Here is a 24,096-nt window from a genome sequence, read left to right as displayed (position 1 = left end):
AACTAAAAAAATTTTTCTAAAAATTTTTTTTTGTGTAGAATTATTTTTCCATGATAAATAATTATATTTTTACCTGATGATTGCATTTAGCATGAAACTTATGGTCATAAAAAACATGTAGTTTTATTTATAAAATATAAATACACACACACATATATATATATATACATACACACACATCATATTGATTACATTATATATCTTATATTACAACTCTAAATATAACTTTAAAGAATTGTGATGACACCAAATAATTATTAAACTGCATTAAAGTAATAAATGTAATTTAATCTTTAACTGAAATTAAAATATTGCATTTTAGTATGTGGTTGTTTAAATAAGTGAGAGTTATGATGTAGCCATAGGGAAGAAGCTTATAATTATGAAGTGCTCCTAAAGACGATGAAATTTTTTGTTTCTAATGAAATTTTTAACTTTTAATAGAAGTAATTGAATTGAGGTATGATCATTTTTTGTATTTGGTTGAAATGAAGATAACTATTTTATGAAAGTAACAAATCTAAATCTTGATATTAATCAATAGATATTTTTTATTTATCAAAACAGATGCACAAAAGCATTTTGTTTCTTTACAAGTTTTTTTAATATTTTTTACAGTGCAGGGGCAGTTAGAATAATTTAAAAAAAACATGGAATAATTTAGTTATAGGTAAGTGTTGTCTTAAATAATTACTCCGAAGATAAAAAACTTAAATTATGGATAGTTTAAGTTTTTTATGTCACTGCTGTAATTTACATCCTGCTACATCATGAATGAGATCAGCGCATGTTTTTGTTTTTTCTTCTGTGTGGCATCCTCCATATTTTATTACCAGCTAGATTTATTGCTCTTTTTAAAAAAAAGTTACAGTGTTAAAACTATAAAACATCATTGTAGTTCTCTCTATTACTCATCGATCAGCACATCTAACTAAAAATGCCTGACACTGTTATATATTTTGAAATTTAAGATAGCATAGCATCTTTTTTAACCAGTTAAATGTAATATTCTACAAATAAAATTCAACCCACATTTTTACCCATTTAAGTAAATAAACAAGAAGTTAAAAAAAAAAAAAAAAAAAGTTTCTTGATTTATACCATAACCTGTAGACTAAAAGAGTATGAGTCACATTTTAATGAGTTATATTATTATATGAGAATATTTTATACTAATTTTATAATAATTAGGTATATAGTAGCTTAGGTCAAGTTGATTTACATAACTTTTGTTGTCCTTTTTTAGAAAATAAATAAATAAAATAAAATAAAATAACTGATCAAGTTTATATTTAATAATGGGTAATGGAATGAACAAGGTTTGTTTATTTTTATAAAACATTCTTATAGCACAATGTTTTTAAATATTAAAATGTTTTGATTTTAGTTTAAAAATTGAAATAAGTAAAAGTTTTGATTTTTCAGTATAGTGTTTTTAAAAAAATATAATAATCATTTTTATTCTATGTATGTTTTTTATTATATATGTGTATTACGTGTATAACATAAAAGTTGAAGTTTAAATACTTTTAAATATTTTTCAAAAAATTTTAATTTTTTTATTATTTCAACTTTAGTGCTTTTACTTTTTAGGTTTTACCAGGTTTATTTATTGGTAGCTTAGAAGGTATGTAAACTATTTATTTTTAGATTTATATTGGTAGGTTAAAAAGTATGTAAATTATTGCTTTATTGTTATGTTGTTAATATTTTTGTGATTGTAATAACAATGATTATTATTATGTGTATAACGTAAAAGTTGAAGGTGTTTTTGTCTCCTATTTTTACCCCAGAGTACAGTAAGCCAGCTATCAAAAAAAGTCAAAATTTTGATATGAACCAATCAGCCTAAAAATCATATGCAATGTTCTGTATATATATATACATATATATATATATATATATATATATATATATATATATATATATATATATATATATATATATATACATATATATATATATATACATATATATATATATATATACATATATATATATATATATATATATATATATATATACATATATATATATATATATATATATATATATATATATATATATATATATATATATATATATATATATATATATATATATATATATATATATGTATATATATATATATATATAATAGTGTCCAAAAGTTTGTGGACAGGGAAAAAAATAAGAAATTTTACTATTATATCAGCACATACTTCACAATACATATACAGTGGTGTACACTGGATTTTTAGATGTTTTAGTTTTGACACTTACAGGCATTGTGCAAACTCCAAACTTTTGTATGTTTATGCATATATCAAAAAAGAATGTTTTGCAAAGAATTAAGGTGATTGGAGTTTGAGAACAAAAAACTCTTAATTTTTGGGCCCACCCAGCCCTTAACGTGGGAGCAACGAGTTTATAAAATATTTTCTTTACTTTTTTTATCTAAATTCATATTCATCAATAAATTTCAAGTTTCATGCAATAATCGCTTAATGTTCAGTTTTTATGACCCTGCAATGTTTACAGCCCCCTCAAATTGAGGGGGGGGGGTTAAAACTTTATATGGTCATAAATAAAATAAGAGATTATTGCATGAAATTTGAAATTTGTTGATGAATATAAATTTAGATAAAAATAGTAAAGAAAATACTTTATAAACTCGTTGCTCCCATGTTAAGGGCTGGGTGGGCCCAAAAATTAGTGTTTTTTTGTTCCCAAGCTCCAATCACCCCAATTCTTTGCTAAACAAATACCACTGATACATATATAGAACATTGCATATCTAGTTCTGAAGTTGTTTTATATTTGTTTATATTTGTTTTATATTTTATACTTATATATTATATTTTTTGTTAAATAATTCCTAATCATCTTTTTGAAACATCTTTATAAAAATTTGATGAAAAGTTTTTTTTACTAATTTTGTCTACATTGTTACGCAGTTTTTTAAAATTATTTTTTCATAACAACAGTATTAATTGCTATTTTATTACAATTTAACATTAAAAAAGTTACTTAGCCACAGTTATATATGTAATTGTCATTTTAATCTGTCATAAATGAATATTAGATTAAGTATAACATTTATTAATGCATAGTGTTTTATTTTATTACCTTAATGTACCAAATTAAACTGGTTATGGCAGCAAATGAATGGTCATACACTGTTCTTTAACATGTTAGGAAGCCAAAGCACTTAGTTTTATGGATGTTGACAGTCTTATTCAAGCTACACATTGATTACAGTTTTGTTGCTATGGTACCTGATTTTACATAGCAACAACCTATTTTTGCATCAATGTTATTTAACAGTTTTTTATTTGTGCTATGTACACTATATTAAGCATGTGTGTTATAATGAGATTCACACTTCTTATGTTATATTTTTATTTGGTTGCTATGAATGCCTAATTAAAAAAAATTTTTTTTTGCACAACAACAGTATTAATTGCTACTTTATTACAATTTAACATTTAAAAAGTAATACACAGTTGCTACAGTTACAGATAGCTGTGTAGTTGCTACAGTTATGGATGCTAATGTTTAAGTGGTAATAAAATGAATATTAGAGTTTAATTTTATTATTTAAATGCTCCATATTAAAAAAAGCCAGGCTCTTTTTTTAATTTATTATTTATATAAACAATGCCTGTTTTTGCACGAAAAAAGTCTTCATCCACTCTGCACTCCAACCTCAATTATTATTAAATCAGTATTAAATTAACATTTTTTAAAATATAAATTAAATTTAGTAAGATTTTGTATTATTTTTTCTTTATATCAATTTTTTATATTTTTTATTTTTGTTAGTATGTTATGAGAGTTGCAGAGGGAATTAGATTGCCTATTGTTAGGCTATGGAAAGAGGGAAAATCGCAGCGAAATATTGGAGAAATAGTAAAGAAATTACATGCAACTGTGCAGTCCATTATCAAGAAATACCAAACCAAAAATATTGCTGATAAGCCACATACAGAACATCCAAATAAAATTAAATTATTGCATCAATAAACTTTAAAAACAGTCATCCAGAATCCTAAAATAAGTGCTCCAAAACTCGCTGGAATGCTGCAAAATGATTACAATTCAAAAGGGAATCCTGAAACTCTTAGAATAACTTTAGGAAGAACAAGATACAATGGTAGAGTACCATTGAAAAAGCCCTACATCAGCAAAGTCAACAAAGCCAAAAGACTACACTTTAGAAAGCTTCATATTAATGAACCACAAACATTCTGGGAATCCCTCCTTTTCAGCAATGAGTCAAAAATAAATATGTTTTCGTCAGATGGAAGAGTTAAAGTTAAGTGAAAACCAAATGAAGCATTTAAAAAACAAATTGTGTCTAATGGTGAAGCATGGTGGAGAAAGGGTTTTAGTGTGGGATAGTATAAGTGCTTCAGGTGTAGGAAACATGGTTTTCATTGATGGAAGTATGGTTAAAAGTGTGTATTTAAACATTCTGAAAAAATATCTGGAAGAAAGTGCCCATAAATCAGGACTTACTATTTATTTTTCAGCAAGATTCAGTTATTTCAGTCATTCAGTTGTTTCAGTCATTTATTTTTCAGCAAGATAACGATCTAAACACATACAGTCAAACGTGTCTAGGTATGGCATATATTTAAAATAGCTAAGCAACTTCATACACACCCACAACCTCAAGATTTAAATCCTATTGAACATCTGTGGAATGAATTAGGTAGAAAAATTTGGACCCACAATGTGAGAAACCAGCAAGAACTAAAACTAGTAATTTTGAAAGAATGGGGTTCAATCACTCCAGAAATTACCAAAAATTAGTTTCTACTATGAAAAACAGACTACATGAGGTAATAAAAACTTGTGGTAGAAACACAACTTATTAAACCACTAATAAATTGAGTTTTCATAACAATTTTATTTGATTTTTGTAAAGAGGATGACAACTTTTTTCTTTTATTCAAAAAGGCTGTATTTTATTTGTTACTCTAAAAAATCTTTTTGTACAATATTTCTTAAACATTTAAATGATATGATTTAGTTTAAATCATGCTTACATTTTTTCTGAATAAAAAGTTATTGCATTTTTAAAATGTGCAAGATAGGTGAATGAAAACTTTTTTGACACAGTGTTTGTTGTATAAATGTTTTGACACAGTGTTTGTTGTATAAATGTTTTGACACAGTGTTTGTTGTATAAATGTTTCACTTTCATAAGAAGTACGATTTCGAGTTAATGTGCATACTTAATATAGTGTATATATTACACATAATAAATCTGCTACTACCAAAATTAACTTGTTGCTATGCAAAATTAGGTATTCGTAGCAACTAAATATAAAATTATCACTTTTATAAGAACCGCAGACCTCATATTAGTAGTCATGCTGAACTTAGTAAATAAAGACTTAATATTTAATTAGTTATTAATTTTTTTTTATTTAAAGTTAATTCTGGCCCGCTGTGCAGGGGTAACATGGATATTTGATTACAAATAACACTTTTATTAGTATCTGGCATCTAAATTGACAGAAAAGAACAATTTTTTATTTCTTAGTATTTCTTCACTTATTAATGCTCAGATGCTATTCAGCATAGTTTTTACAATAAAATGTTTTAATAATTTCATAGTTAACAGGCAAAATACGGCAGAAATTGATTTACAACATCAATAGAAAACCCAGCGTAGTTTATATTTTCTTGCTTCCTTTTTATAAAGTTTTCCACAGATTATGCAAAGTGAAGAAGAATGAATGTATTGAGTCAGTTTAATTATTTAACATAATGACTCTTCTGAAGAATGAATGTATTGAGTCAGTTTAATTATTTAACATAATGACTCTTCTGAAGAATGAATGTATTGAGTCAGTTTAATTATTTAACATAATGACTCTTCTGAAGAATGAATGTATTGAGTCAGTTTAATTATTTAATTAGCTGCTATTTTCTTTCTTCATCTTTTTTTGTATTTTCTCTTTTTTTTTCGTGCTACAGCTTTGCTTTCTTCTAGTTTCTCTTTTTTCTTCTTGTTATAGCTTTTCAGTAACATCTTCTGCAGTTAAGACCTGCCAAATCTTCTGCAGTTAAGACCTGCCCAATCTTCTGCAGTTAAGACCTGCCAAATCTTCTGCAGTTAAGACCTGCCCAATCTTTGCTTGAACTTGTTTTTTTTTTTTTTTTTTAAGTTTAATACTGCAGCTCTTGTTTTTTTTAAGGGAGTTAAAACCAGTTTGAAAAATCTACAATTCTAGGTTAAACACCTTTGACGATCAATTAGATGCATCGCACTTCCAGCAAGTTTTAGAATGGCATGTTCTGTCTTCATCATGGTTTACAGTTTTCTGAATAAAAAGGCAAAGGCAGATTTATTAACTACCTACAAATAAATTTCCATAAACCACATCTTTATATCTTTTCATGCCACTTTAAGAGATCAAACAAGACACTCACAGAGCTGCAAGACATGGCTTGTGTGTGGAAAAAGGGGGCGAGGGAGGGGTGAAGGAAATAAGCACAGTATACCAATATCAATTTTTTTTTTACCATACTGATATCAAATTATCTTTTTTTTTAAATACCTTCTTTCACTTTATGTACAAACTGCTCTCAACTTTTAATTTAATTAATTGAAAATGATCTTGTTTCATTTTAAAAGAATAAAAGAAGAACTTTTGTTCTGTATAAAAGACATAATTTTTTTTCCTAGATTCACAAGATGAGAATCAAATTAAGAGCAATAACATTACTCACATTCTTTCATTACTTGATGAACCTCCTGAACTGAAACCTTTTTTACAGGTAAGGAGTATCAAAATTTTTTATTACAAGTATAAGAAATAAAAGTTTTCACAAAACAACACTATAAAAAAAAAAAAGAAAAGTTATTTATATAATTGGTAAAAAGTGTATATTTAATGAATAAGTTTTAATAGATTATTTATGTATTAAAACTAGAGTGCATTGATGCCTACTTTTGGTTGTTACCCATGCCGATTACCAATGCATTGGCATCTAAATTTGAATTTATACTCCCTTCTTTTTACTATTAAGTAACTTAGGATTTTTTTAGATATAATGTTAAATGATAAAATAAAATGTTTTTGACTTCTTAAGTCTATCAATTTTTCTCAGTAATTCTCAGTCCAGGTAAACAAAATTTAAGAATTTACTCCAAATTGGGACTTCTTGAATATGAATTTAAGTTTGTTCAACTATAAATTTTTTTTTGTTAAATAACAATTTCTATTTTATTTTAATTAATTTGTGTTAATAATAACAAAACATTTTAACAATTTAAATTGGTTAAGTTGATTTTTTTTTAAGAATTATGAGTTTAAGTTTATTTAAGTAAGAAAAGTTTCTCACACAGATTAAAGTCGGCAGGTAATTGCCAACCTTATTTTTCCTAATTCCAATGGCTATTTATACTATTTTTAAGAAAGTATAGTAAATGAAAAAAAATTTCAAATTAGCAAGGCAAATAAAAAAGCTTTATGCTTTAAGAAATCAAGCACTCCTTTAAAGTAAAATTTAGTTTTATTATCATGCTTTAAAAAAAGGTTTTATATATATATATATATATATATATATATATATATATATATATATATATATATATATATATATATATACACACATATATATCGATATATACATATATATATATATATATATATATATATATATATATATATATATATATATATATATATACATATATATATATATATACATATATATATATATATATATATATATATATATATATATATATATATATATATATATATATATATATATATATATAAATTATATTAACTTTAACAACATGGTAACTTCAAATTTCAAATTGAAAAAAAAGAAACGTTGATTTGTATAAATGCAATTTCTTTTTAAGACAAGAAAAAGAATGAAAACAAAATAAAAAATGAAAATCCTTTTGTTTTGACCAAATTGGCTTCAAATAGTATTTGACGCACAGAAAAAAATTGAAATAATAATTTACATTTGTCAATTTTCATTTATTTTACCAGAGTTGTTATTTTAAGTTTTTATTTTATTTATTAATTTTTATCTACATACATTTTATCATTGAAAATTTAATGCAAGAAAATAAAACTTAAATTTGTTTATATCAAAAAAAATTTTTAGAACCTAAAGTGCAAATCAATTATCATACAAAACCTTCCAGGTCAGAACATGTAAGTTTTTTTTATTGAATATTTATTACATTTACTGCTAAGTTTTTTGTTATATTTGTTGTTAAGTTATTTATCTAAAGTGCTAAAAAGTGTCAAGTTATTTATTATATCTGTTTCTAAAGTGCCAAAATATTTTTTTGTTAAAGTTGTTTTATCTTTTTTTGCAAATTTTAGCTTCTTTTTTTTTTTGAAACAAATAAAATATTTAATATTTATACATATTATTTTTACTGTACTATTATCACTGTATATATAAAGATTTTTTAAATTAAGGATGCAATATTTTCATGAGTGCATTGCATTTATTCACAGAGGGAGGTATGATAAATATCCTTTTTACTTTTTGTTTTGTTTACATTTTGATTTTACTTTTTGTTGTTGCTAAATTTAATTTTTTACAAAAATCTATACTTTTTTTCATATTGTTTTCTGTACCAAATTTTTATTGAATATTTTTTGTCAGCATACATATACATATACAGCATATATATTTTTACAAATAACACAAGTACAAATAGTAACTCAAGTTAGGTGGAGAGTGTTGTTGTATTGCTAACCCAAGTTGCCTATAGAGAGTTGTTATCTCAAAGAAATTGCAATTGCATATTCTATTTGTCTAATTATATTATAATAAATTATAATTGTAATAAATTATAATAAGTTATATATTATAATAAATTATATTAAATTGTAAATTGCAATTGCAATTTACAATTTATTAGGTAGCAAAAAAAAATGATGGACTTTTTCTAAAATATTTATAACTTTAATCTATGAAGTGCCTTTTCTTGAATTTGTATTGGAGTTGAAACGTCTTTTAATTGAACCTCTCTTTTATTTTCTGGAACTAAGATCTATTTTTAGTTAAAAATAAAATAAATTTGAAATAAAAAAATACTTTCAAAAGGATACAAAATATGAACAAATTTTTTTTTTTTTTTCAATTTGATATATATTAATTATTGTTTCAAAATATATAAAATATTTTTTTAAATTTGGTATATACTATTATTTCAATAAAATATTCATAATCTTTACATATTGTTTAGTTATATAAATTTAAAAAATTTACATAGAATCTATTATCTTAATAAATAAATGTTGTACACTAAAAACTATTCATTGATTTTTATATCTTCTCACATTTTACATTCTACACTTTTATTTTACTATAAACTAATTTTTTTAATTATGCAATATAGTTATTATTAGTTTATGAAAAGTTATGTAAATGTTACAAAAAAATTTAAAGATGTTTGCATTTTGAATGGTATTTTTTTAAACTTCAAATTAAAGCACATTTTGTTGATTTTTCTATGCATTTATATAATTCTTAATCAGTATAAAGTTTTTTATCATGATCAGTAAATTAAAAAAAAAAAAAAGAGGAGAAAGGGGGGAATGAAGGGATGTCTAAAAACACTGGGGACCTTTAATTTTTTTTTTCAAGATTTATTTTTTGGATTTCTAATTTTAGATGTAGTCACGTGAAAAATTGTAAAAATTCTTAGATTATCATAAGTTGCAAATTTTTCTTACTTTTTGATACAATCCTAATAGCATCAATGTTAATCAATCTCTGACTTTTTGATACAATTCTAATAGCATCAATGTTAATCAATCTCTGACGATTGAAGCTGGATCGGTTGGAAATTGTGGTCATAAAAGAATCATTACCCGAGACTTGAGAGAAAGATCAAAGTAAAGGCCCTCAGAGATAGAAGAAGTTCTTGCAAGAAAATATCTATGGAATTAGCATTAATGTAAGTGGTAAAATAGTGAATAATTGCTTGTTGGAGCAAGAACTGAAGGCATACAGACCAAAAAAAAAAAATGTTAATGTAATGTTTGTACCATAATTTCTTTGAAACTTATCAGGCATTTTTTTGTTCAGGTAGTATTCTCAGATAAGTCAACAGTTGCTGTGTTGGATGATAGGGTCCAGACAGTCAGACGAAGGCCTGGAGAGGAGTTTAAGACTGAGTGTCTTAAGAAACCATTGAAGTTCCTCACTAAGATCATGGTATGGGGGCCATATCCATCTATGGAACAAGCCGCCTATATATTGTGGAAGGAATGATAAACCAGGAAAAGTATATAGAGGTGTTGGAAAGTCGTTTGGTTCCTCAAGTCATAGACTGGTTCACTGATAAGGAGTTTATATTTCAACAGGATTGTGCTCCTAGCCAAATTGCCAAGTTGTCAATGAAATGGTTCCGAGACAATGGGTTCTCTGTATTCAAATGGCCTGTGAATTCACCAGATATGAACCCAATTGAAAATTTATAGGACATTTTGAAGGACGAAATACACAAAGTTCCAGTTACTACAAAAGCACAGCTTATAGAGAGGTTAATCAATGTTTGGTTCCACAGCGAAACAATCACCAAGTTATGGTGCAATTTAATCAAAGGCATGCTTAAGAGCGTGAAAGCATTAAAAGCTGCCAAAAGTGGTCAAACCAAGTATTAACTAGGATTCATTTCTACTTTTTTTTTATCGCCAGAAGTGGAAACCAATTAACTTTTAAATATTATATCATGTGGTATCAACAGTGAAAAAACCACTTCCACTTTTTTTTAATATGGCAGCTAATTAAAATTCTCAACTTAAAGTTTCTAAAGTATATAGTTCTGTTAGTTCTTGCAGTATCAGTTTTTCAACAGAAGTATTTTTTTCAAAGGTTAGCTTTTTTTTTTTTATAATCTTATTAAAAACTGATACTTTAATTCAGTTGCATTCAGTTTAGATTAAAAAGTTTCCATCTTTGCGGGATGTAAAGGGATCACATTTTGCCTACAAAGACAGTATTGTTAAAATCAATGAATTATATGGATTCTCTCATATGTGTAGATTTTTTTATAATCAATGGACATACCCAAGACAATCCTTTTTATAATATAGTTAGAGACTTAATGAAAATACAACTTGTGGTCTGATAAATTAAATCTTAAACAAAGATTTTTGCTTACAATCTAGATATAGTTTTCCAGTTCAGTTTTCTAATTCAGAATCGATTCTTATATTTTTCTTGGCGTTTGCTTCTCATGTTTTATAAATCTTAAAAAACAACTTTTTTTTAAAAAAAAGCTTGCAACATAAACTAATTCTGTCCTATTTATTGTTAATAGCGAAAAAAATTGATTTACAAAATTTGTCAGAAATTTTTGGCATTTTGTTGAGGCAAAATGATTCATGTTGCTCAATTTTTTTTGTCTTATGAAAAACTTCCTTAAAGGAAAATAAAAGAATTTATTTTTTTAATAATAATTAATTATTAATTTTAAAAAACTTCTAATGCTTTTTTTCTTTTTCATGTGTATAAACACATTTATACACATTTATTTAAACTTTGATTTTATTTGCTAAATATAGTTTAATTGACTATTAGGTTATCTGAAGGCAATGTACTTGTGCATTGGTAAGTTTTTGGTTTTCTGAGTTTGTGAGATAAGTGGTGATTTTTTATTTCATTTTAATTTTTACTTAGAATAATAGCAATAAAATTATTGAGAATTTTTAACTTTTTATTTATTTATTTACATTTATTTTTGTATTTTCATAGTTTATTTTAATTTTGTATGTTTAAGTGACACTGGAAGTTCTCGAGCAAGCACTGTTTGTATAGCCTACATAATGACTATAGCAGATGTAGACCCAAGGTCAGCTTTACGTTATTTAAAAGCAATGAGGAATATTGTCAGACCAAACCATGGGTTCCGAATTCAACTTGTGTTGTATCATCGTATGGAAATCTTGGAGGTTATTTTGTTTTTATGTTCATATTTTCTGTTATTGTTGTTGCTGTAGTGTTTTACTTCTGTTAATGGTTCTACTTACAGCAAGTATTTCTACCTTTTTAAAGTAGTAATTACAAATTAAATTATAAAATAAAAAAATTATAAAATACAACTTCCAAATAAGTACAACTTTTTTGTTATTTTTGGAACAAATTTTTTTAATATGTTATACAAAAACAAAGATAAATAACACTTGTAATAAAAAATAATTGATACCTACTGCATCATTGCTGGTAATGATACCAACTGCATCATTACCAGTAGTGAAGTTAACTAGTTAATAAAGTTGTTATCAATTTTGTTATGTAAAAGTAATTTTAATTGGATTTTAATAGGAATGGCTTTCTTTCCCTAAATTATAAAAATCCAAAAATTTTTTCAAGAATTATAAAGTATATTAGAAAAAATGAATAAATGAATGAATAGAATCTGTGAGAGGTTATTTAAACTAAAATTAGCTCAGACATCTTACTGTGGAATACCAAATGGGTTTAAGCAAAGTTTTTTTTTTTAAATATTTGCATTATCAGTTTGCATCATTTGCATAATCATAATCAGTTTGTGTCATGTGGAATAAGATTTAAAAATTAATAGAAATATTAGTATTGGATTTTTTTCAGTTTTCAAAATAAACCTATCCTATTATTTTGGTAATCACCATAATAAAAGAAAACTACACTATCATCAGTTGCATATTAGTTTTCAGTAAACTATTTTTCTAATTTTAATTTGTTTTACTTTTTAATTAGGTCAGGGATGCTTTGATTGAAGTATTTGGTGATATTAATCCTGCTGATGGAATGGAAGTTAAAAAAGTTTTAGCTGGATTAAGTTAAAAAATTATTTTTTGTTTTTAATTTTTTTTCTTTTTTTATTTAATTTGGAAAAAAAACTATAGTTAAATCTAATATTTATTGTCAGAATTTTAATCTAATATTTATTGTCAGAATTATTAAAATATTTGTAAATATAACTTATTCATATATAAATATGTTTACTTGTATATATTTAAATGTTTGTATATAGTTTAATCTGTATGGAATTTTTTTAATTACAAAAAAAAAGTCATTATTTAAAATTAGAATTTTGTTTCCATATTTATGCTGCTTTTGAATAAAATCATCAACATTTTTAACAGGTTTATTATATCTGAAATGTAGCAACTCAGTTTCTTTTTTTATATCTAATATTTTTTATGTCTTTTATTAATCTTGTAGTGATCTCGTGTTTTTTATTTCATTATTCTTGTAGATATCCCAATTTGTTATTAAATATCAAAGCATATCAAAAAATATATAGAAATGACCATCTTTCTTTCTTTTTTTTTCTTTTTTAAGCAAATATTTTAACTTGTTTATTTAATTATTAATAATTAATTTAACTTATTTTTATTTTATATTTTATTTGGATTCTACTTATTAAATGCGTTTATGGAGTATGGGTTCTACCCATAAAATCCATTTAATTGGGTGGATTCTACTCCTAAAATAGATTCATGGAGTATGGTTCCCACTTATAGAATGCACTTATGAAGTTAATTTAAAGGGATCTCAAACCTCCGAGACATGTTGTATTCATATTAAAGAGAATAATAAAAAAAATAATAAAAGACATGTTGTATTCATATTAAAGAGAATAATAAAAAAAAAATGTTTGGGCTAAATTTTTTTGATTGAAACAAAAGAATAAATGAATACCAAGAAAACTAACTTTTTTATTTTAGTCGAAGCTCGCCTTCTTCCTTTTTATTGTAGGCCTTAAAGTCAGCGTAATATATGCCACAATCTACAGACTTGATAATTTATTCAAGCGTGTTTTATTCCTAAGAGTTTTATTACATGATGTTATTGACTTTTGTTTGTTTGCATAATCGATCTCTTGCGCAAATAAAAAAAAGTAAATGCCATCATTTACTAAAACTCTTAGGAATAAAGTGCTCTACAATAAATTATTAAGTCTGTAGATAGCGACGTATATTATGCTGACTTTTAGGCCTTCAATAAAATGGAGAAGACGAGCTTCAACTAAAAATAAAAAGTTAGTTTTTCTTGTTATTCATTTATTCCTTTGTTTTAATCAAAAAAATTTAGCCCAAACATTTAATATGAACACAACATGTCTCAGAGGTTTGGGACCCTTTAAGGATTTATTTGATGCTATTTAAAGAATGACACTGAAGCTAATGTTTTTAAATTTTGTGCTTTAAATATTTTTAATATTATATATGTTTTTATGATGTTTCTATTAAAACCTTGTCTTATCCTTTTGAGAACAAGATCTGCTTTTTTATTTTCTGGTAATAGTAGGGCCCTGGTAATTCCCTAAATAAAGGTAGTGGATGAGACATTGTTTCATTCAAACAATTCATACTTTCCTGAAAATTAGAATAAAAAGTCAATATAAAAGTTCATATATGGAATGCAGAATAATAAAAGATCTAGTTATGATTGGTTATTGGGTCAAGGTTTTTGATTTTTTTCTTTTTTTTAATGAGTTATGACATTTCAGTAAAATATTTTTATGTAGCATAACATAATATAGTTAGCAGTTATTAGTTAGCATAAGTGTTGTTTTATTTATTTTTGAAATACTTTATTTTGGAATATTTTCTTTAGGATGAAAAGTAATAGTTATAAATAATAATTTTTTTGCAAATGGGGAATAGTATGAATAAGGTAAATTTTTTTTTTTTTTTTTGACCTCCTCTTCTCTTTCTGACACCCTTTTCTCTACATCTCATTTTGACCAATTCTACTTGTTTTTTCAAATCTTTGGTTCTTTGGATAAACATGTAGAAATTTCCTTATTTGATAAAATTAATACCAAAAATTAATTTTAGAATTAATTTTTTTTTGATTAATTTATTTTTTGTAACATGCACACATATGTCTGGATTTAAGTTGGTATTTAAATTGGACTTAAGTTAAAAACTAAAGGATATATATATATATATATATATATATATATATATATATATATATATATATATATATATATATATATATATATATATATATATATATATATACAAACACACGCACATACATATAAATCCAGACAGTTTTTCAGACAAAGATGAGAAAGATTAAAAAAAATAAAAAAAATTGTTTTGTTTCTTTTTCAGAAAAAAATCTATATGGAATAAAGTCAGCATTTTAAAACCTAAAGTGTACAAAATAAATTAAGATGTCAATTTAAACCAAAAAAAGTATATGCATTAATTTGATTTGCTTGGTTCTTTACTTGTGTGGTTCTAACTGTTTTCCATAATACCAATCTATTATTCTATTATTATATTAAATTATGTTAACTATTATATATATTATTTTATGAATATTTATTTTATTTATGTATATATATATACATACATATGTGTGTGTGTGTGTGTGTGTGTGACAATTACTACATAAATAATTTATTTTTTTAAATTAAATTATTTTATCCATGGCTGTATAATTCTTAACTGATATGAATAATTAACTGGAAAAAAAAAAGCACTTTTAACAGAGACATAGATTTACTTTGTTTTATTATTTAAAAGTTTCTTGGAAGTTTCTGAATGAATAAAAAAACTCAAGAGATTTCTTAATTTTTTTTTTGTGGTTTTTTTATATTGTTTCTTTTTCATTAATTTTTTTTCAGATTCTTCCTGGATTGTACATTGGCAGTTTAAAAGGTTATTTTTTTTTTATCTGTTGCTTAGTTGTTTTATTTCTTATGCATTGTTTTTTTTTTGATACTGTTTGTTGCTTTGAGTTTTTTGTTGTTGTTGTTGATGTAAGCCATTAAGTTATTAATTTGTATTAAATACTTTAGACTCAAAAGATTTTGAACAAATCTCTGCTAACAATATTACACACATATTATCTATTCTTGACTACCCCCAACCAAAACCTGTATTCAAGGTACTATTTCACTAAAAAATTATTTTAGCTTAAAAAAGTTTTTTTCTAAATAAATGATTTCTCTAGTGTCTTGCAATTGGCTGTTTCCTCTATAAGAAATAACTGCAATGCATTATGGTTTTTGTATTCACCGAAATGGGTTTTTTTTCACTGAAATTTTTGTATTCATGATTAAGATGTTTTTCTTTGCACTTAAATATAAGTCAATTAAAATTACATAAATACTTAATTATAGATGATATTTCTGTAATTTTTGGACCTAGAGGTGCATTAAAACATAAAACCTCTGGGTATTAGCTATTTAAAAAGAATATTGTTAAAAGTTTTGTTGTTAAACCTTAAGTCAATGAAAAAAATTAGCACCTTATTTATATATGCGTTGTCAAAAAGAAGGAATTTTCTATATGCTAAATGTAATTGTAATGCTGATATAGAAGCATGCTGCAAACATATTGCTGCTGTATTGTTTCAATTAAATTAACATAAACAATTAAATATAACTTCTGTTCCATTCGATAAAACATACATAGAAGTATTGCATCAATGGCATGTTCTTGCTGAAAACAAAAATTCACAGGCAATTAAACTTTCTAATGTTTTTTATGAAAAATGATTCTGAAAAAGATTCAAACAACTCACAAATGCGCCTTTTTATATCAAGGAATACAGACATAAACAAAATATACTTATTCAGAAAAAAGATTTAGTTATAGCTACATTGTTAAGGTGTTACAGCATTATTAGAGATTGCAGCTTTAGATTTTATATTTTTTATTGAAAGATATTTTTATTGAGAAAATTAAATATCTGAAAATCACTGGAAAAAAACTATTTTACCTAAATTAACTAAATTTTACTTTGAGTTTATGCTCAAAGTAAAATTTAGTAAAAGATTTTATATTCAGATATTAAAAAATAAATTTTAAAATTTTTTTTTCTAAATTTGATAGTTCTTTATTTGCTGTATTTCTCTTTTTACATGAATACTAGGGTGCTCTAGAAATGTAGAGTGTAAATTTTTTTTCTCTCAAAATCTTGCTCCCTGTTGATTTTTGCATTCCTTTTATCTATTTTAGAATAAGTAAACAAATTTCAAGTTTAAAAAGTGTTTAAGCCTTGCTACCAACTGCCAAAAAAATTAATAGTTTGAAATTTTTTTTGCGTAAACTTATGATATGTTACGTTTATGTACGTTACGTAAATTTGACATGAATTTTTGGCAATAATTACATAAATGATACAAAATAATTATAATATGAATATAATATAAATTAATAAATGAATAAAAATAAATAATTTATAAATAAAGCATATAAATGATAATATTTAATTAATAATTAATATTTTAATATGTATATTATCTTTAATGATATATTTTTATAATCTTTCTTAAAATCTCTTTAATTCTATCATTTATTTTTATTTTAAGGTAAATTATCAAAGATTATCAAAGATGTTAGATGAAACTAAATTTAAAGTATTAAAGTATTTTTTTACTTGGATGCTACTCATCGTTTTAACCCAATTATGGATAGACTGGTTTTAAGAAAAGACATTAATATCTGGTTATTAGAAAACCATTAGCTCAATTGTTACCATCAAGAATTCCATCAAAGGGAGATGTCCTGCTTTTCTTTTTCTTTATAAATGATGGACCTATGAAACATGCAAAACATTTCAACTATAATGGTGCTATAGCAAACACAGTTATTGCAGAAATTCAAAGTCAATGGGATAAAGCTGGAAATGCAATTCAATGCAAAGACAAGGTTAAAGCAAGAATTTTGGACTTGTATGATGCTTATAGAACACTTCAAAAGAAGAAAGGATGTCAATCTAATGAAGTTTAAGAAAAACTGTTTATTGATGATCTGAAAAATTATTTTTATATTGCTCACTAAGATGCTCAAAACAGAATAGAAACTGATTGTGATAGTGAGCAGAAAAAATAAGATATTAAATTTCTTATGGTAGTTAGAGATCAGAAGCGAGTTATTTTGGGATCAGAAGACCGAGCATAAAAAGGAAAGTTACACAGAAAATACAGAGAGAGAGAATTGAAATGACAAGAAGAATAGTTAAAGAAAAAAAAAAAATTTTTTTTTCAGCCACAACAACAAGCAAAAATCCTGAAACTATAAGCCCTGAAGTAGACTTGCAATCTGCAGATGACTCTAGTGTTATAGTTACATGCCATTCAGACAATTCTGAAGATGAAGATTTTGTAAACCGACCTAAATCTGCTACAAAACCAAAAAACATCCAACCTGATAAAAACAGAGTAATTACACTGGCTCTTCCATGCAATCCATTTAAAAGTGAAAAAATTTCAGCAATGGCAGAAAATTTATCAGCTGGTAAAAGAACAGCTTTCATGCCAGCTATAATTTCAGGGAGTGGTGCTGATTTGCAGTGTGTGACTTTATCAAAAACAAGCAGCGGAATAAAATGCGGGGATGAGACTGAAACTACATTTGTTTCCACAAAGTATGTTACATTACATTGGATGGAAAAATTGTTCCAGAGGATGCTGAACGGCTAGGTCTTCTTATAGCTAGGATTCCAAACTGTAAAGAAGGTTAATTACTTGGGGTTCCAGTAATCTCTGATGGAACTGGTGCAACTATGGCTAACACCAGCCATTCTCTTGTGGTTCAGTGGAGGGTAGAACAGTCAATTGTTGGACTAGTTTTTGTTACCGCAGCATCAAATTCTGGGTGGAAAAATGGTGCATGCGTACAGTTGGAATCATTGCTAGACAAGAAGTTTTCTATTTTGCTTGTTGACATCATGTAATGGAAAGAACTTTATGTTCTGTCTGGCATCCAGTCCTGACACTCCTGAGTTCATAGAATTTAAGAAATCTTGGGAAACCATTGAAGATCAATCAAAATTTAAAATTTTACATATCACTGATAGTCGTCTTAAACAGCAGAAAGATAAAGTTGTTAATTTTTTGCGACAAATGTTGACTTCAGCTGGTGGTGACAGCTTTCCTCATGATGATTACAGAGAATGTGCAGAACTCATGCTAATACTTTTGGGAGAAATGCCTCTTTGTGGGGTGCACTGGCTAAAACCTGGTGCAAACCATCATTCCCACTGGATGACAACTATTATATATAGTGCTAAGATGTATGCCTTTGGTGACCAGCTGAATTATGATCAAGATAAAATGGAGAAACTGCGTTGTATTTGCATATTTAATGCACTCTTCTACGTAAAGGCGTGGTTAGCCACCTCTTTTGCAGCCTATGCACCATCAAATGATCTCCAGTTCTACCATGATCTTCATATGTTAAAGAAAACTGACCCAGAGGTTGGTGAAGCGACATTCTTGCACTGAACAGGTATCTGGTATCTGACCGAAGAAACTACTAGTTTTCTCTTTTTTCAAGTTTGGTGCCAAAATTGGAAAAGAAACAAATAGCCAGACAACTTATTAAAGTAAAGAAAGACATCCTACTGGATAAAGGAGTACCAGTTTTTCCACAGTTGGTTTCATCCACAATATTAGTACATTTGATTAGCAAGAAATCTTGGCTCCTCGGAATTGAAACTGCCTGGTTACACTTGCCGCCAGCGCAGTGGGAAACAAGCAGTGATTTTCAAGAAGCAGTTACGTTTATTCATCATGCAAAAGTTGTTAATGATCTTGCTGAAAGAGCCATAAAACTCATCACAGATTTTGAAAACACTTTAACTAAAGATGAAATACAGAAACAATATTTGTTACAGGTTATTGAAAAACACAGACATAAAGTACCAGATTTAAAAAAAACAACCCTGGGAAACATTTAAAAGCTGTTTTTTTTCTTAGAGACATCAGTACTAATTTAGCATATTTAAATCTTATAAAATAACCTTACTGAACTTTTTTTATTATGTTCATCGTTTAAATGAACATATCAACAGTTTTTCTAAATTAAAAAAAATTTTGTTATATTTTCAATGTTACAATTTTTTTCGTAGTACTCTCAATGTTAAATAATAGAAAAAACATTTCCTTTCTTTTTTATTTTTTTGCTTTTTTTTTAAACATCTTCGCTTCTAACAAGGCTGCAAGCAACCGCTAATTAAAGTTGGAAGTTACTTGAAGAGTAAAAATGAAGATTGTAGAGCAAGATAACGATTGATGGACGACTTATGGGATTGCAAATTATATGAATCAGGAAAGCATGATGAAGGAAGCGAATTCCAAAGAGCTGATGTTCGAGGAAAAAAACTAGATGAACAAGCGTTTTTGGAGCACTTAGGAGCAGTCACAGAAAAAGGATTAGACTTAATTGAATGATGAGTAACACAAGAATGAATTTTAGTAGATGGCACAAGAGACGCTAGCTCTTTAGAGCAGTGCCCATTATAGTATTTATAGAAAAGAGAAAGAGAAGCAACATTATGAGGATGTGACAATGGTTGGAGGTTGGCTGCTAGAGCAGGTCCAACTATGTTTACAATGGGTTTTTGCACCTTGTCTAAAAGAGAAAGGGCATCATTAGAAGATCCGCCCCAGATATGGCAACAGTATTCCATACAAGGCTGGATTTGAGATTTATAGAGATAGAGAATAGAATCCCAAGTAAGAAAGTGTATTATATCTGTATTGCAGTTCACCAGCCACTGTGAGCCCCATGCTGAACCAGAAGTGAGATCCTTTTCAAGCTCAAATGCCCCCTCCAAGCAATCATAGAGTGTTGGTTTCTTTTCACGACTAGAATAAATGGTAGTATCATCAACAAACAATGCCACCTTAGATGTGAGAATATTTGGAAGATTGTTAATGTAAATTAAAAAGAGTATAGGGCCAAGGATAGAACCTTGAAGAGTGCTGTCCATCAAGGACAATTTTCAAACTACAATTGGAAAGGAAGGATTCAATAATCTTAAAGATATTGCCAGATACACCATAAGAAGAAAGCTTATGGAGAAGACCAGTATGCCAAACTTTATCAAAAGCTTTTGAAATGTCAAGAGCGATGGTCTTAACCTCTCCGCCTTTATCTAATGCACAATAAAACCTATCAGTTATTACTGTTAGCAAATCAGCTGTAGAACGAGAAGATCGAAATCCATATTGATGGTCAGAAAGAAGGTTATTAGATTCAAGATGAGAAATTAAGTGTTTGTTAATTAAAGATTCAAAAACCTTGCTTATGATAGGAAGAAGACTAATGGGACGGTAGTTAGACGAATCAGATCGCTCTCCAGAATTTTTGAAAATAGGGACAACAGATGCCACTTTCCAGCAGGCTGGAAAACAAGACTCTGATAAGCACTTGTTGAATAGTTTTGAGAGTATAGACGACAGCTCCGGAGAACACTTCTGTAAGACAATAACAGGTATGTTGTCTGGGCCACAAGCTGTAGAAGAGTCTAGGCAGGAAATCACTTTAGATACAGAAGCTGGAGTGATACGAATGTCAAGCATTGGATCAACCTGTTTGTTGGCAATATCAGGTAGAACGCAACTAGTGGAATCAAGAGATGATATTGATGAAAAGTTTTTAGCAAACAGTTCAGCTTTGTCTTTAGGTGAGGTGACAAAGTCTGAATCATACAAGAGAGGTGGAATTAAAGATTTGCCCTTATTATTAATACTATTAAAGACTCTCCAGAAGTCACGAGAGCCTAATTTTTTAGATGAGATATGAGATTTCATGACCTGAGAATAGCGGGCTTTGGCTTTAGACAAAACCTTTTTACAATGGTTTCTAGCAGTAATAAACAGACGTCTGTTTTCTGGAAAATTGTTTTGCTGATTAATATGGAAGTAGCGGTTTGGATTGGCAATCGCAGCAGCACAGTGTGAGGAAAACCATGGAGGAGAGTGAAGCTTGACCTGGAATCATCAAGAGGGAACAAAAGATTCCATGCCAGCCTGAATCCATGAAGTGATGCAAGAAGCACATTTGTTGACAGGAAGACAAAAGGTTTCTACCCAAGGGCCATCACGAAGAGAATCACGGAAAGAATCCCAGTCAGCTTTACTGTAGTTATATACGATACGATAATAGGGGGGTTCAGGTGATGAAGAAGAATGAGATATAAATTTTAGAAAGATCAAACTGTGATCAGAAGCACCTAAGGGTGAATGTGGAGAAACTGAGCACTGACTAGGATAAGAAACAAGATATAAGTCGAGTAGAGAAGGCAAATGATTCGGGTTGTCTGGATAGCGAGTTGGAAAGTTGACTATTTGAGTTAAGGATTGTGAAAAGCAAAAGTTGTGGGCTTTAATGCCTGCCGAATCACTGACACTAGAGCCAAGCCATTCAGAGTGGTGAGCATTAAAGTCACCAACAACAACTATATTAGCTGTTGGATAAAGAGAGAGGGCTTGGTCAATATGATCAGAAATAACGTCAAAAACTGTGCAGTCTTGAGATGAAGGAGAGCGATATAGAACAAAGAGAAAGGCAATAGAGTGAAGTAGTGCGAAATGAAAGCACATGAAAGAATGGTCTGTGGATTTAAACCTAGTTTCATGACAGATGGATGAATTCTTACGAATGTAAATGCCAAGGCTAAGCATGTGACTATTGGAGTCTTTACGGATTAAAGGAAGATAGCCATCAACACTAAAATTGCAAGGTGAGACAGCTGAACTCAAATTAGTCTCACAAAGAGCAAGTAGGTCTGGTGAACTTTGCAAGAGATAAGACTCAACAGAAGAAAAGTTACTTCAAAGACCACGAATATTAGTGAATGATAGGTTTAGAGAACTTGGTGATGATGATGGTTTTTAGTGTTTTATAGTTTTTGGTACTTTATTCATTTTAAAATTAGATTGAAGAGCTTGACTAAAAACATAGAAAGTTTCAGAACACCATTTAATAGCCATAGTAATTGCCTCATTACTACTAATAAACCCTAAGCCGTAACAAAGGGCTCCAAATGTGGCCTCTACAATGCACACCAAAAGTACAAACAGGAGCTTGTGGTGGCAAGACTTACAGTTGTTTTTAAATCATAAAGTATGATTTTCTATGTCTTGCTTACGTGTCTATGTTTGTCTAAAGTATGAGTTACTAAATCTTAAAGTATTATTCTAAATCTTAAAGCATGATTTTTCTTGTATTTTATGATGAAAAGAACGGGAAAACATCCAGGGAGGTAAAAAAACTTGATTTAAAATTTTTCAAAGCACCCTAATGAATACATACAGCAGCAATTTTTCTAATTTAGTTTTTATCTTCAAGGCTTAGTTGTACTTTTCCATTTAGCAGTGTTAGTTTAATGAAATGTTTATCGAAAGTTATTGCTCAATGTAGTGTTATTCCGATTAATTCTTTTCCTTTGTTTTTATGTTTATAATTATCAAAAGTTGCAGACTTGATTTGTTGGGATTTTAATAAATAGTTAAGTGCAATCTAAAGTTACTATTGTTAATTTGTATTTTTCCTTAAAATATTTTAGCATTGATTCTTTTACAATTTTTTTTTTGCCTAAATTAGTAGCATACGTATTTGAGAATGCAAAAGTCAGTCCATGTCCCTATAATTCTACTAATGTGACTTGAGGATGTCAAAGTTTAATAGCATGCCTTCTACTAAAAGGTCAAGTCAAAATCTTTTAAATACTAAAAATAATTCAGACTCAGAACTGATTATACAATCTCTTCCTATTTTTTTGTAATTAAAATCTGTTTGGCTTTAAAGTATTTTAGCTTTAAAAAAGTTATAGTTCAATGCCAGTAAAATAATTAAATTGCGCTTGATTATGTTTAAACCTATTAACTGTAAATTTTAATTGTGAGATTTTATTTTGTTGTAATTTTTTTCATTTTTCATTTGATATTCTTTTTTTTTTAACTTTTACACTGCTTTTAATGCAATAAAAAAAAAATTTTAATTTTAATTTAAACCCAATAAAAAATAGAAAGATGGAAGTTATTTCTACTAATTAAAGATAGCCTATTTAACTTTTTTTTTGGGGATAAGCGATAATGATAAGTTATCGTTTTTGAGTGACTTATTGGAGCATAATTGAACACAGCAAGTTATGCCACTACAGTAATTTTTTGTTGGCTCAACAGTAATATTTTCTTCGATGAAATTGGTTATCACAAAGTTTATCACGGGATTATCATTTGTAATTATTTTTTTAAAGTCTTTTTAAGTTTAATTACTTGATTGCTTCTTAAAAAAATTTTAAAATTTTATTTGTTTATTTTTATGGTGAGTATGAAGACCAAAATGCATTACAATTTTTTTC

General features: G+C 27.2%; 2 protein-coding genes across 2 annotated transcripts in view; both read left to right on the top strand.

The window, feature by feature from the left end:
* Positions 1 to 1,227: 1,227 nt before the first annotated feature.
* Positions 1,228 to 13,055, top strand: LOC101234937 (dual specificity protein phosphatase 22). The gene is made up of 8 exons (XM_065818899.1): positions 1,228 to 1,319; positions 1,594 to 1,627; positions 6,683 to 6,774; positions 8,128 to 8,177; positions 8,451 to 8,495; positions 11,569 to 11,598; positions 11,768 to 11,939; positions 12,727 to 13,055. The coding sequence occupies exons 1-8, from the start codon at positions 1,299 to 1,301 to the stop codon at positions 12,811 to 12,813; spliced, it is 531 nt and encodes a 176-aa protein (XP_065674971.1). The 5' UTR covers positions 1,228 to 1,298; the 3' UTR covers positions 12,814 to 13,055.
* A 1,511-nt stretch (positions 13,056 to 14,566) lies between these two features.
* Positions 14,567 to 24,096, top strand: part of LOC136092469 (dual specificity protein phosphatase 22-like) — a 32,968-nt gene continuing 23,438 nt past the window's right edge. Inside the window, exons 1-3 of the mRNA XM_065820744.1 lie at positions 14,567 to 14,652; positions 15,620 to 15,653; positions 15,794 to 15,882. Coding sequence (XP_065676816.1) covers positions 14,632 to 14,652; positions 15,620 to 15,653; positions 15,794 to 15,882 — 144 coding nt within the window. The 5' untranslated portion in view covers positions 14,567 to 14,631. The remainder of the gene's footprint in view (positions 14,653 to 15,619; positions 15,654 to 15,793; positions 15,883 to 24,096) is intronic.

Source organism: Hydra vulgaris, chromosome 15 (genome assembly GCF_038396675.1).
Source record: "Hydra vulgaris chromosome 15, alternate assembly HydraT2T_AEP".
NCBI lineage: Eukaryota > Metazoa > Cnidaria > Hydrozoa > Anthoathecata > Hydridae > Hydra > Hydra vulgaris.
The sequence above is the reverse complement of the archived record's forward strand: the minus strand, read 5'-3'. Positions and strand labels throughout refer to the sequence as shown.